This window comes from Sciurus carolinensis, chromosome 8 (genome assembly GCF_902686445.1).
Source record: "Sciurus carolinensis chromosome 8, mSciCar1.2, whole genome shotgun sequence".
In the NCBI taxonomy this organism is placed as follows: domain Eukaryota; kingdom Metazoa; phylum Chordata; class Mammalia; order Rodentia; family Sciuridae; genus Sciurus; species Sciurus carolinensis.
Genome location: NC_062220.1, coordinates 107,376,471 through 107,392,158, shown reverse-complemented (window position 1 = coordinate 107,392,158; position 15,688 = coordinate 107,376,471). Strand labels below are relative to the sequence as shown.

The 15,688-nt window shown below is 37.9% G+C and overlaps 1 protein-coding gene across 2 annotated transcripts in view; it reads right to left on the bottom strand.

Annotated features, from left to right (window-relative positions):
• Vwc2 (von Willebrand factor C domain containing 2) overlaps positions 1-15,688 on the bottom strand; it is a 170,728-nt gene that overhangs the window by 131,058 nt on the left and 23,982 nt on the right. For both annotated transcript variants that reach the window (XM_047561833.1, XM_047561834.1), the window contains one exon: positions 11,037-11,166. In XM_047561833.1, coding sequence (XP_047417789.1) covers positions 11,037-11,166 — 130 coding nt within the window. The remainder of the gene's footprint in view (positions 1-11,036; positions 11,167-15,688) is intronic.

The window sequence follows — 15,688 nt, the reverse complement described above, 5'->3', positions numbered from 1 at the left end:
AGTGACCTAAGAAGGGGGATGTGTGGGGAGCTGGACATCCACATTCTTCACAGGGGATCTAGAGCATAGGAATCTATAGAAAGCCACTGACTTCTATTGAGTTTCTATGTGTGTTATTCTTTACAATTTCCTAACTTTTACAGGTATGAAAATAAACAAGTAGGAGGCAGTTAGCCAGAGGCTGTCTCCTTACTCAAAGTTTCTATTTAACAAACTAAAACTTAGAAGTTGATTTTTGTAACAAAGAGACAGACTTCAGCCAATCACCAATCTGAGCCTGTCAATCACAGGCAATTGATTGATCAGACCACAACCCAATAAGGCAAATGTCTCATCACACCATGCCCAAATAAGGGCATGTTAGTCAATCAGGGGATTCTTCTACTTTACCCTCACATTCACTCTATAAAATCTTGTTGATCAAACTACTGGGTGGACCTCTCTCAACCACCTCTAGTTTTGAGTGTTGTTCAGTTCATCAAGCTTTCTTTGTTCAAATAAACTCTCTTTAATTTACCTGAAGTTTTTGTTTTAATATGGGTAAATAACAGTATATTCTTAGAAGGATTTTGGTTTTGTTAGGCTTAAGAAGGAAGATTTCACAAAGGTATCAAGGACATCAGAACTGAGATAGAAAAGTTTGTCTGAGGAAAGATGGAAGAATATGGAGTCAAGATGAGCCTTGACAGTTAGTCAAAGGAAATTACAAAAAAAAATTACTTACTTTTGAAAGACATTATCAATATTTTTAGCATCACACCATGGTATACTTTACATGCCATAAAACTTACCCATTGTAAGTGTACAGCTTAATTTTTAGTAAACTTATTGAATTATGGAGTCCTCATAGCAACCCAATCAACAAATATCACCTCAATAAATTCGCTCATGCCTATCTGCAGTTAATTCCAACTCTTATCTCAAAGTTCTTTTGCAAATGATCTACTTTCACTTAGAATAATGTTTCTGAGGTTCATTCGTGTTGTAGCAGGTATCCCTAGCTCATTTACTTATATTGCTAAATAGTATTCTACATAGGAATTTGCCACATTTTGTTATCTATTCACCAGTTGATGGACATTCAGGTCTTTGCCATTCTTTATCCATTAAGAATAATCCTGCTGTGAACATTTGTATACACATCTTTGTGTGGACATATGCTTTCAATTTTCCTCGGTTAGAATCCTAGCATAGACTAGGTTGGTTGTGAGGAACTAGTGAAAGACACTGTGTTTTAAGTACTCTTATTTCCCCAATATATGTAATAGCATTTTTACTTCTGATGTGATTTGAACATGTACTCCAAAGTTCATGTGTTAGAAGCTTGATCCTCAGTGCTAAGTTGATGAGAGGTGTGGTCTAATGGAAGATATTTGAGCTGTGGAAGCATCACTCTCAGGAATGGAGTAATGCCATTTTTGAGGGAGTCTCTTCATTATGATGGAAGTGCCCCCCCCAACACTTGCTTTTTTCTGTCACCCTCTCTCTCTTTTCCTCCTGACATGGGATGATGTAGCAAAAAAGCCTTTGCCAGAATCTGGCACCTTGATCTTGGTTTTCTCTGTCTCTAACTTTGAGAAATAAATTTGTTTATTATAAATTAAAAAAAAAAAAGAATCCTAGCATAGAATTGTTGGGATGTATGGAAGGTTTTTGTTTAAGTTTTCAGAGAACGTCAAATTGTTTTCCAAAGTGGACATACCCTTTGACAATTTCACTAGCGATGTTGTAGGGTTCTAGTTTTTGTTGTTGTTTTATGGTTCTGGGGACGTAATGCAGGCTTTTACTGCCCAGGCTGGCCTCAAATTTGTGAACCTCCTGCCTCAGATAACTAGGTAGATGGGAAAACAGATGAGCACTCCTTCACCTGGCTTTGAGGCTTCTGATTTTTCCACATCTTTTCCAACACTGGTTTTGTCTGTCTTTTGTATTGTAACTAATTTGGTGGAATATGGTAGTGTCTCACTGTGCCTTTAATTTTTATTTCTCTAAACATTACTGAGGTTGAACATTTTCTTAAGTGATTATTTGCCATTTGTTCATTTTCTTGGCTAAAATGTGTGTTTAAATTCTGTGCCCATTTTTTGTTATAGTTTTTGTTTTCTTTTCATGTCATGCAACTTCTATGTATGTTCTCAATGAAAATCTTTTATCAGATACATGATTTGAAAATGTTTTCTCACAATCTGTAGTTTTTATTTTCATTTTCTTAATAGCGTATTTTGAAATGCAAAAGATTATACTTTTCATGCATTCAAGTTTTTCTTTTCTCCTTTATTGACTATGATTTTGATGTTGAATCTAATAACTCTGCCCAACCTGGTCAAGAGAATGTTTTCCTTTCTTTTACGACTATGGTTCATCTGCAGGTAACATTTGTAGATGGTATGAATTAAGACTCTATGATTATCTAATTGTCCCAACATAATTTGTTGAAAAAAATGATTTTTCTCCATTGAAGTGCCGTTTTACCCTAGTTGAAAATAAATAAGTAAAGATTTATATCCTGCATTTTTTTTCTGAATTCTCAATTGTGGATTATTCAAGAAAATATACATCAAGTATTATATAAATATAACATATATAAAAAATAGCATATATATGTATATCTTTGCAATACCGTAGACTATTATAACTTACTAATATGTTATAAAATTAGATAGTAAAATAATTCTAACTGTACTTTTTCAAATCATTTTATCTATACTTTATGAGTTATGAAGTTTAGAATCATCTGTTCATTTCTGAAAAATATAAAATGTGTTCAGATTTACATAAGAATGCATTGAATTTACTGCTCAATTTAGGAAGAACTGCCATCTCAACAACATATTCTTTTTTTTTTTTTTCGCACCAGGGATTGAACCCAGGAGCACTTAAGCACTTAACCACATCCCCAGTCCTTTTTTGTGTTTTATTTAGAGACAGGGTCTTGCTGAGTTGCTTAGAGCTTCACTAAGTTGCTGAGGCTGGCTTTGAACTCACAATCCTCCAGTCTCAGCCTCCCAAGTTGCTGGATTACAGGGGTGAGCCACAGTGCTAGACTAAGATACACATTCTTATACATTTGAAATATCTATTAACATATCTCCTTTAATTTCTTGCAGCAATATTTTATAGTTTTGGCTCCCAGATCTTGCACATCTATTGTTACATTTATTCCTAAATATTCTATGTGGATGGTATTCCAAATGGAATTTTTTATTCCATATTTGTGATCTATTACAGGCTACAGGAATTGACTTTTTTGTATATTCAACTGGTATCATTCTTTATTAGTTCTAATAATTATGTGTGTGTGTGTGTGTGTGTGTGTGTGTGTGTGTGTGCGTGTGTGCATGTGTGTGTGAGAGAGAGAAAGAGAGGGGGAAAAGGAGGGAGAGAGAACGGGAGATGCTTGGAACTTTTCAGTTTTATGATGTCTCCTTATAAATACAGTTTTACTTATAATTTTTCCTCCCTCCCTTCTGCTCTCTCTCTCCTCCACTTCATTAGAGGATTGAAGATGTGAAAATGGATATCCTTGCCTTCTTCCTGATCTTAGGAGGCAGCAGGACTTACTCAGTTGCCTTTTATCAGATTGAGAAAGTTCCTTTTTATGCCTGGTTTATTGAGAGTTTGAATCACAAATGAGTGTTGGACTTTGTCAAATACCTCTCTTGAAATCATGTGTAGTTTTTGTTTCCTTTATCTTATGACTATGGCATATTTCATTAATTGATTGTCAGATATAAAGTCACCTTTAAATTCCTGGAAAAAAAAATCTCACTTGTTATACTGTTTAATTCTTTGGAGGGTGCTAGATTCAGATTGCTAATATTTTGTTAACACGTTTTCCATTTATGTTCATAAAAGAAAAGTGTATGTAGTTTCCCTTTGTGTCTATGAGATGCCTACCTTAGTATCAGGGTCATAATTAATGCATAAACTAAATTGAAAAGTGTGTTTGTGCCTCTACTTCCTGAGTCAGTTTGAGAAGAATTTGTGACATTTCTTCTTTAAATATCTGGTAGAATTCTCTGGGGAAGATACAGAGGCCTGGGCTTTTATTTGTGGAAAGTTTTGAGTATCAATTTGAGTTTTTATTTTTGCTTTCCTAGGAGGTTTTCCTTTTCTTCCTGCTTGTCTAATTTGTTGGCGTACAGTTGATCATAATATTGTCTCATATTAATTTTCATTTTTAAGGATCATTGGTAATGCCCTCTTTCATTCTTCACTTGTGTATCCTCTCTGATTTGTTCTTGGTCAGTTTTGTGAAGGTTTTGTCAATTTTACTTCTTCCAAAGAACTTTCAAAGAACTTACTTAACTTGGTTATGATGTATATTTTCCTAAGCTTTTCTAATTTATGCTGCATTGATTTCTGCCTGCATTTTTATTATGCTCTTTCTTCTGCATGCCTTTGGTATAATCTGCTCTTCTTTTACTAGTGCCTCAGAACAGAAGCTTAAATTATTGATTCAAGAGCTAAATTTCCTTCTAAGCACTATTTAGCATCATCCCATCAACGATGATATGTTCTGTGTTCATTTTATTAAAGGTTCAAGATATTTTCTAAAATCTCTGTGATTTCTTCATTAATCCATGAGTTATTTAGGTCTGATATTTAATTTCCAAATATTTTCAGATTTCCCAGTTTCCTTCCACTGTTAATTCTGATCAAAATCTGTTGGGCTCAAAGAACATATTTTGTATGGTTAAGCACCTTGAGTTTAGTGAGAATGTTTATGGCTTAACACTTGATCTGCCCTAAAGAATATCCACCTGCACTTGGTAGAAATAAGTATTGTACAGGATGGTGTATTATATATCCACATCAGTTAGGTCAAGTTTGTTGAGAGTGCCATTCAATTCTTCTATAAGCTTGCTAACTTGCAAGATTTCTTTAGGTTTACAATGAATGATTGAATGGTTTGACACTTCCAACTCTAATTAAGTTTCCTTTTATCCTTTGAATTATATCAATTTTTACTTCATGTATTTTGGGGCTTTATATTTAAGACCATACACATTGTTTTACTTGTTTTTTATCTGTTTCTTTAGGAATTTGTTTGTGTCTCTGTTGTATGTTGAATGCCTTTTTGAAACGTATACATTTTTTTACTGTACCATGCTTAATTCCTTTGTTGATTTTCTTAGTCATTGCTCCAGGAATTACAAGATGCACCTTAATTTATAACAGCCTATTCCAGGTTAACACTAATTTAATTGCCCTTAAAATAACATTTTTTTCTATCCTATCTGCAACAATAACTAGCCCTATCATGGGAATGGAATGCAATGGAAATAGTGGTAGACTAATACCTAAAACTCAGTGAGAAAATGCATCCCTCTCATAAGAAGAATCAGAAGGGGGTACCAATGTACAGAGTTGGGAATCTACATTGAATTTCTCTCTTATGTATCTCTCTGCTTTATTTTGATGTGTTAAAATTGCTTAAATACATACTTTTCTGATATATCCATGACATAATTTCTCCAAATATGTAAGCTACCTTGCACTTGTTTAATACTATGGTTGGATGAATGAAGCTTCTTAATTTTAATAAAGTCCAATTTATTAATTCTTTCATTATGGTTAATATTTTTAGTGTTTTTATTTTTTAACTAGAGATTGATCTCAGGGGTTCTTAACCACTAAGCCACATCCCCATTCCCTTTTATTTTTTTATTTTGAGAAGGATCTTGCTAAGTTGCTTTGGGCCTTGCTAGGTTGCTGAGGCTATCCTTGAACTTGCAATCATCCTACCTCAGCCTCTGAAGTCATGGGATTATAGGTATGCGCCATCACCCCCATCATTTTAGTGTTCTTTTAAAATTAATCACCACCTATGCAAAATCATAAAGATGTTTTCCTCTAAAAGCATTATGTATTAACCTTCATATTTAAATCTATAATCTATTGGGAATTTATTTACTTGTGGTTGAACACCATTTATTGAAATGACTACTTGTTTGCCCACTATCCTGCAGTACCAGCTTAGACATACAGTTGCTGATCTTATTTACACAGGTCTTTCAACTCAATTCAGCTCCATTTGTCAGTCTTTTAAACTATATTGCAGTGTGTTAATTATTATGACTTTGAGTCTTAATCTCTCATCATGTACACTTTCCAGGCTTATTGTTCTTCAGTAGTTCACTGGGCTATTTTTAACTTTTGTATCCCCATTTTGAGTTTAGAACCAATCTGGTATTTTCCAGGCACAAATAAATAATCATTAGATTTCTGACTGGACTTGCATTCAATCAATAGATACATTTGAGGCAGCTTAACTTCTGTACATTATTGAGTCAGTCATGAATATGTTGTATGCCTCCATTTACTCAGGGCTTCTTGAATTTCTCAAAAAAATTTTATGAGAAATTTTAACTGTAGTGATCTTACAAAATTTAGTTGAATTTATTTCTACCTAATTTATATGTACAATGTTATTGAAACTGTAGTTTTTAATTCATTTCTATGTTTGTTGCTGGCATTTAGAAATACAGCTTTTTTTAAAACACTGACCTTGCTAACAACCTTACTACAATCAACTATTCATTCCGATATTTGGAAATTCCTTGATTTTTCAATGGACACAATCATATCATCTGTAAAATAATGACAAGTATTCCCTTAAGACTGATACTCTTTCCTTGGTAAAACTTTGCAGATATTCAATGGTAGGCTTTTCTTCCCGAGAGAAACTTGTGAAACAAACCCACACTTACACATAAGCTTCCCATTCATTTTGGTCAAATTTCACTCCATAAATTTTAACTATGAACTTATCCTACTCTGAAATACACAAGAAAACCACCAACCAAAAAAAAACTCTTGCTTAATTCTCAGTCAGTGCTTCTCACATATTTTTCACAGAAGTACATGTAATCATTTGAAATCTCATTGGTCATCTTATCAATTTAATAAATGTTTTTCATTTTCCTCCCCCCAAAGCTATATTTATTTTCCTATGAAAATAACTATCATCAAGTAGCAGTGAGACCTCAGGGAGTTATATAATCTTTGTATCTGGTGCCTTTGTGCTACTGGTATATATCACATGCCCCTTAGGTACCATCTTCCACCTTTGAGAAGCACAGCTAATTCCAACAAGGCGCTCATACTACACGGCTGATTCCTACATTTTATGGGTTATCTTCCTTGGTATCCATAAAGTAAGATATTGTACTCATGCAGAAGGGAGGCCTCCTGATCACTAATGGGAGCCTCAGGCCTACTTAATGCTGATGAGCACATCAGAGACCAAGGGGCTTAAATGGAAAGGGTGCTGTGAACTTCTGAAGTACATCAATAACAGAGAAAACCTAAATCCTTGAAAGTCAATATAACGCTCGCTGTTTACATCATTGTGGGGGAAGAAAAGGGAAATAAAACAAAAAAACAAAAACAGCTGCAGAACATCCATTTTATCAAAAGAAAAACCTTGGGAGACTGATCCACACAAGTCAGCAAAGTGAATATATTAAACTGTATTTGATTTGTGATCATTTATTTATATTCAAGACATTCTTCATTTCAAACTTTTGCTCCTTTAATGCAAGGGACTTTGGCAGCTCACAAGTGAACTGTAATTTTCCGTCTATTGGGAGAAAAAGATATTTAGTGCTGTAGGTCAGGATGTAAGGAGGAGAGGCTGGCCTGCAGAGATCAAGAGTTAGAACCTTGGTACTTCTCCAAGCTATGTCTATCCTCACATTTATTTTCATATAAAGTATTTATTTTTTATATATTCTAAACTTCAATATATCAGATAGAATCTTTTCTTACAAAAACATTATTTTTGTGTGTGTGGAGGGAGACTTGGACTACTGTAAATTATTCATTAACCTCAGTCCATTACTGCAGAGCATTCACTTCTGACAGAAACGGCTTTCGTTTTTAAGCAAATCACTTTTACTCAGAATTCTACACCTGATTTGCCCCATCAAAGTCAGAGAATTCGACAACTGGATACATCTTTAAGCCAAGTTCTCTCTGGTAAACAGAACAAAATTTCAAAGTATGTACATAATTAGACACATTTCAACTTATTTTTAGTTGTAGTCTTGAAAATAAAAGTTGATGTTTTGATAAAATTGGCTCAAATCTCTTAATACAAAGCCTTCTGTGATATAAATCTACTTTAAAAAAATATTCATCCTTCTAGGAAATCTCTCAAGTGCCACCACAAAAACCATGCCTAAGTTTGACCTATGCTGCTTCTCAAACTATAGAGGTGAAGGGTGAATGTTCAGAAGTTTACCATCAGGGTGGACTGTCTTCTACTTTCTTCCTAAACCATCAGTCCAATAATAAAATGTTCTCTCTCTCAATCTCTCTCTCTCTCTCTCTCTGTCTCTCTCTCTCTGTCTCTCGCATAATCTTTTTTTATTATTATTATTTTTATTTAGCTTTTCATTTTTTACAGACTGCATTTTGATTCCTTGTACGAAAATGGGGTACATAATTTCGTTTTGAATACACTTTGTCAACTCAAAAAATAAAACATTCTAGGCATGGTATTGCAAACCTATAATCTATAATCCTAGTGACTTTGAGAAGATGAGGAAGTATGATTCCAAGGTAGTACACACCTATAATCCTAGTGACTTGAGTTGCTGAGGAAGTTTGAATCTAAGGTCAAGGCCAGTATGGTCAAATTAGCAAGACGCTCTTTCAAAGTAAATTAAAAAAAAAAAAGACTGAGGATGTAGCTCAGAGATAGAATGTCCCAGAGTTCAATCCCCAGTATCTATAAATAAATTAGATTGTATCTTAAATGATGAAGAAGTTGAATGCAAACAGATATAAATTACATCTTTATAAATTTTAACATATCCACACATGACAAAGAATTAATTTGAATATTTTCTAAAGGTTATTTTCTGACTCTGTCCCTTAACTTGGATAAAAAGAACTGCAAAGAACTCTTGATCTCTACTGGTTAGGTTTCATGATGGTGGTGGGATAAACAGAAGTTACTCAGCATATTATGGGACAGAACAAATGAGTCAATACACTGATGGTGCTCGGTCATGTATTTTCAGAGCTGGGTTGTGAGGGGGACAGACAAAGGAAGCAAATATGGCTAAACGTCAACGAGAGGTAATTATAGAGACGGGTTTGTAATTACTCATTGTAGAATTATTTCAACTTTTTCACTGGTCTGAAATTTCTATACTGGGAAAGGCAGATAGATCAGACCCAAGGACTGAAATTCTGACTTCCAACCTGTTGTCCCAAACTAGGATTCCATCTGTGACTCTCTAATGCCAAAATGGGTTTCTGATCATAACTGACCAAGAAAAACATGAAATATTTTGTGAACTTAAAATGCCAAGTATTTTGGCCACCAATGTTTAAATAATTAGCTAAATCTCATTTGACTCTATGAGGGATTATCCTCCAGTACCAGCTCCCCACAGAGGGAACTGCGTGAGAATCCTGTCCTCACCATCTCCTAACAGTCCCAAGGTGCAGATTGCCTCTTTTCTTTTTTAATTTTATTTGTTCTAATTAGTTGTACATGACAGTAGAATGCATTTATACATTTTGATAGATCATATATAAATAGAGTGTAATCTCTTATTTTTCTGTTTATTGACTCTTCACAGTGCTACTGTATTGCCACACCCCAATTCCAAAGAGACTCTGCTGGCCTCTATCTGCTTCTCCTTCCCCAACTCCACCGCACCCCATTATTCCCAATTTGCACTAGCAATGTAAATTGTATTGGTTTTTTCCCTCCACCTTCCAATAGTTTTTCAACATCATTTTCTAAAAGAACATACTCCATGTCCAGTGGTTTACATAATGATTTCTTCATAATAAATATGCACTAAAGAACAGCCAACCCCTTGTGAAACACACTCTGTGACATTTTTCCTTGGACAGTGTCTGCTTGTGTTCAGAGGACTAAACACAGCACACCTGGTAATTACTGCATTTCTCCTACTACGCTTTGTCAAGCTTATCTTCAAAAGATACTTCATTTCCTTTTCTGCTTACATATTTGAAGTGTGTTACAAATGTTTTCTGGTGCAGTTTGGGTATGTGTACCCAGTCAAAGGCATCCATGACCCACGTATGATTGGCATGACTGCAGATTTAGAGAATTGCCAGGGACACCATTAACACCTGGGTAAATCATGCTCCCAGAGCTTGCCTGCCACTTCCACAGCCTATTATCACAGGTCATCAAGACTCAGTCCAGCAGGCAGAGTACACAAGTTAGTCCAAAATGCTCCCACATGGAGCACCAGAAGTGTATGCCATGTGGTGACATCTAGAAAACCCAGTCCCTCTTGTCAGGGACAATACTCAGATCCTCAAGATGGCAGTCATGTTTCCTGATTCTGTTTTCTTCCAAACTACTCTGCTCTCTTTGCCAAATTTCCCTCTTGAGCCCTAATTCTCACCCATTCTGGCTCTCATCACATTCCCTTGTAGAGAATGATGCCCAGTGAATCAGGTAAAGACAATCCTAGTTATTCAGAATAAGAAATCCCTCTACCATGGTAACTCAGGACCAAGGACTTCTTGCCATTTCTTTTCATGAAGCAGGCATGGGTTTTGATCGACCACTAGCTCTTGCTGAGAAGAAGGGTCTCTCTCCCTGCCTAATTTGCTTATGAAAAATATTCAATTATGTTCCAAGTTTAATTCACTTAGTAATGAAAAGTAAATGAGCCCAACCAGTGTGTTTGATTTGTCTTGGAAAGAGAGAAACAGCTTTGCAAGAACAAACAAAGCTAAATTAAAATAAGTGACTATCCTCGATACTGGAAATTGAATTTCTTCCCTAAGAACTTCTTAACATCCATAAAAATGGGGCTGACGCCAATAAGATAGGGAATACCTTGATACACAGCAAGTCCCAATCATACCCTGTGGCCTGAAGGTTACATAAGTGCATACGTGCATGTGTGTGGACACATCTATTTAAGTTCATATATCCATACATGCTACACACTCCATCTACCCTTAAGTAGAGTGTAGACTGCATGGTGGACTCAGAGGTTCACCCAGTCACCAATGGGCATTCCACTTACCATTTTTGCAGATGGGGCAGCACTGGTCAGGCTCATACACGGGGTCCACACACTCCGTCTGAGGACAAGCCGACACTGTACACAGCACTTCACCGTTGGCTTCACAGCGGCACCTCTCACATGGAGACACCTGAAATACAAGCCCACTGGTCAGGTCATACCTCCCACAATCTGTGCTTTATGAGGTCATATTTTATGCTTCTAAACTTTCTGGAAAGACACCAAATGCTTTAGGAATTTTTTTTTCATCTTTTGTTTTTTGTTTTGATTCCAGGGATTGAACCCAGGGGTGCCTACCCACGGAGCCACATCCCCAGTCCATTTTGTTTTGAGACAGGGTCTCATTAAGTTGCTGAGGCTGGCTTTAAACTCATGATACCCTTGCCTCAGCCTCCCAAATTGCTGGAATTATAGGCTTGCACCACTGGGCCTGGCCATTTTAGGAATATTTAAAAAAAAAAAAATTGACCTGGTCAGCAGTTTTCCAAGTGTGGACATGGATGGCTTGGGTGTTTAGCAAGTCATTGTAGGTACACATCCATTCACTGGGGACCCAGGGATCTACTCTCCCTCTCACATCCAACCAGAGCATCTTGAGTGCTTAGTCATCTAATGACTGGGTTTCTTTATTAGCCTTCTTTTGAAGAAATGATTTTGTTTTTTTAAAGGATTGATCAAATAATAAATTGCTACTGATTTATCATGCATAGTCCCTCTTCCATAGCCCTGGTCCATCACCACCCAGCCTAGCATGGAGCATTCCCAAGGTTTCCAGTTATGAACACACTAGAACAGGTAAGACAGAGAAAGGGTGAGAGGAGGAGAAAATGAATCAGGCCTCTTCCAGGAGCTGTATGAATCTAACACACCTCTACTACCATTACTGGCTCTGTGTTTGATGAGGAAACTGAGACTCAGAAGTATTAGGCAACTTGCCAGAAGCAGAAATTCCCTAAGGGACCAAACTCGGATTCCACCTGGGGCTCCTGACTGCATTCCCATGGCAGTTCCACTTTCCTTCAAGGCCCTGGGTGGTATTTCCTTCCAGTATCCAGTGTTATGATGTTCTAGATACGGGGCTGCCATCTGCCTGTGGACTCTCCAGGCATTGGCCTAAACTCTACCTTTTACAGTCATTTAAGTCAAGCACAACAGCCAACATTCCTGGAAAAATTGCACAGGGCCTGCAGTGCACTGTCTACTGAGTTCTGCTATAGTAGTGCAGGGTGTGGTGTGCATAATTTATTTCCTGGAAACACGGGGTGATATCTGACCTGGGTTGACTCAGGACAAGGCAAAAACAGCACATAGAGTCCCAGCCATCAGAAGCAGAAACCACACTTTGAAATATAATGGAGATGTGGGACAGGCTTGTCAAGCCAAGCTTCCTGTCTTCTCAGATACAGGGAGACACCATTCAACTTGTGTGCACCACAACATGATATAAAGGCCATTCGTGGGGTGAAGACCACAAGCAACACTGACAGATGCTTCCTCTATGCAATGCAATCAGAAAAAAAAATGAAATCTCTATTGCATGGAGGAGAAATTGAAACAGGTACAGTTACGTGCAGGCAGATAATTTCAAGCTTTGAGTTTAAATGTAAGTTTGCCCTAGGTTACAGTCAACCTGCCTGAGAGCTAGGATGGATATGTGTGTATGTGTGTGTATGTGTGTGTGTGTGTTTGTGCATGTCTGTGAATGTGTATTTGTGTGTACGTGCACACATGCATGCATGCTTGGCAAAAAAATGAAAGAAGAAACTTTGCAAAACTTCAGCTCAGGACAAAATATTGACTTGGTTTACAAAACAGTCTTAGAAGTTAAAATTGACCTTAACACAGCATAAAAAAAATTGGGGGAATATTTTTGACACAATAAAGTTTTTGGGGTTTTGCTACCACAACAAGGGTTGTTCTTGGTTGCTGTTGCTCTGCTGTTCCTTTTTCCCTCCACCTCCTACCATTTCCCTCATTCAGATTGCAGCACCTCTGTCTCCAGGGAAGACATACACAGCAAACAGCAGGAGGAAAAGATTCTGAGTGTTAAAGGCAGAGACCTTGAGTTGTCAGAGGCACAGGTTATTGCACGTTGGAGCCTTCAACCAGAAGGACTGCAGGCACAAGCCAGATAGCTCAGACGGGTGTGGATTAGAAATGGAGAACCAGATCCCACAGAGAGCAGTAAAGGTGTCAGGGCAGGGGTGAAGAGGGTCAGATATCTTGATCTGTCCTCAGAAAGTTGTACAACCTGCTTCTACCCTCACCTTGGTGGTATTACAGGGAGGGAATAAAAAGTATCATATCAGGCTATGAATTTGAAGGGAGGGGGAATGGACCTTATGTCATGTTCCTAGGGATAGCTCCAGGAAAACAGCAGGACCACATAGCAAAGTGTGCAACTACAAATCAAAAGACCCCAGGTAGCTCCGCAGGAGGACCTGAACCAGCAGCAGTTTCCCATGAGGGTTATATCCTGGCAAAGTGGGCAGGGACCTGGCATATGAAGGATACCCTCCTCACCACCCCAGAGCTGCAATTTCACTGCACCATGCTATGGAACCCACTCAAATGCAAATATTTGAAAATATTTAGAAATCTTTTTTTTCTTTTCTTTTTTTTTTTCTGGTACTGGGGATTGAACCCAAGGTCATGTGCTTGCCAGGCAAGCACTCTACCAACTGAGCTATATCCCCAGCCCTAGAAATCTTAATTCAATTATTTAGAGATTTGTTCACTTCTCAAAAATCAGAATTAATGCTTGGAATTAGGGTCACCATGTGTGTGTCACCCACTCCCCAGTCTGCCTTCCCCGGCTCTCCTTCCAAGTTCCTATTTATTCTCATCCCAGGCTCATGCTGCCCAATTCTGGTGAAGGAAGCTTGGTGAGAACAAGTTACAAAATTTTGTAGGTTCCCTCAGATGCCAACACATGCCCTTCTAGTCCTAGTCTTACCTGGGCAAAAGCCCTTCTGTTGATCACAGGGACCTGGATCACAGAAATCAGAACTTCTCATCTGGTAACAGGCTCTCACAGCCTTTGCCCAGGACTCAGGTCACATAACAAAGTCTGCTTTCATTCACTATGCAGAAGCTCCCAGCTCTTGTGAGAGAGTGCAGTCCTAGGGCCTAGGCAGCCCCAACCTCAACACAAACTCACTTCCCAGTGAGACCTGCCTCACAAGCTCAGAGACACTGTTCGGACTATCAGGTAGGCCTCACCACCCCTCTGTGTGGCAGGGGTTGGTCATTGATTGGAATTCACCCAACTACCCAGCCCTGCACTGACCTTCAAGACAAAAATAATGTTGGATCCTTGTCTGTAGAACTCAGTAATAACAATCTACTGAGCACAACTGATCGGGTCTTTGCCTTACCTGTGCTGCGCTATCTATGTTACAGTCACAGTTGTTTCATTGAAAAAAAAAAAATCCCCAAACATGTCTGTTCCCCATGCTGATCTGCTGCCAGTAAAGATCACATCTGATAAACTTCTGTTCATCACAGATGGAGTTAAAAGGAGTCCTCCTCTGGGAAGACATCTTGTCTTTCCAGAGAGCTGGGGCTTTCCCCTCCATGAAGGCTTCACCTGTGCTTGTATCTGTGTCTCCCTTGACCTTCAGATGGTGTAGGGAATGTTGCTAAGTTAAGAAACAAAGCAAAATAAACACACAAGTCAGTGCTCATGTGAACTCAAAAGCCAGCAGAAGAAGATGCAGTTGTGCTTTGTCTCACCATGTGGCACATGGAGAGTTCCACTGAATTCCAAGCCTTGAGTCCTCCAGGGCAGCCCACGAAGACACAATGGGACCCAGCCTGCCCTCCTTAAAGCTCCAGGTTCACACAGTTCAGGTACCCATCGTTCTAACTCAGGGTCTGCTCAGCGCCTCAGAGCACCTACTGTGTTGGATGCAAGGGATAGTGTTCCTCCCAACTGGGAGTGAGAATAAAAACGTTTCTTGTTCATTCATTTATTCTACTCCTGAGGCGAGTCCTTTGCCATTGATAGGGGAAAGGTGAGAACAGGGATGATATATGAGGTTTAAGGGAGAATAAGGAAGATGTGCATGCTGAACCTGGCCTCCACACACAGAGTCTCTAAGCTGAGGGTGCAGTTCTTTCTCATTCATTCATGTGACTTTCATAGCTGCCACACTGACTCTGCCTACAAACAACTGTTCTTTAAAACGGATCTAAGAAATACACCCTCAAATCTGAAGCACAACAATAAAGAACAGAGAAGTTTGGGAATACTTTTTTCAATGAAAAAACTATGTCCTCAACATGGAGATAGCACAGCCTCCGTAAAGATAGTAACTCTATTGTAATTAAAATAGAATTGCTTATAATTAGTTAATTAGTTAGACCCTTACAATGCTTAGTAATCATATATGTCTACAATATATGTACATAAGCAGCAGAAACTGTACCATAAATATTGACTCTACTTCTGAACAATGAAGGAGATATGGGTAACATAGGATGAAAGGATTCTTAAATGTAAAATGAGAGCTATAAAATGAATACTGTTTAAATGAAGTGCCTTAAACATAAACTAAGTGCCCGGATATGACCTAACCACTTCCGGCAGAAGCCACCCACCCGCCCCCCACCACCATCTTAAAGACTTCACCTCCTCAATTTTGCAATAA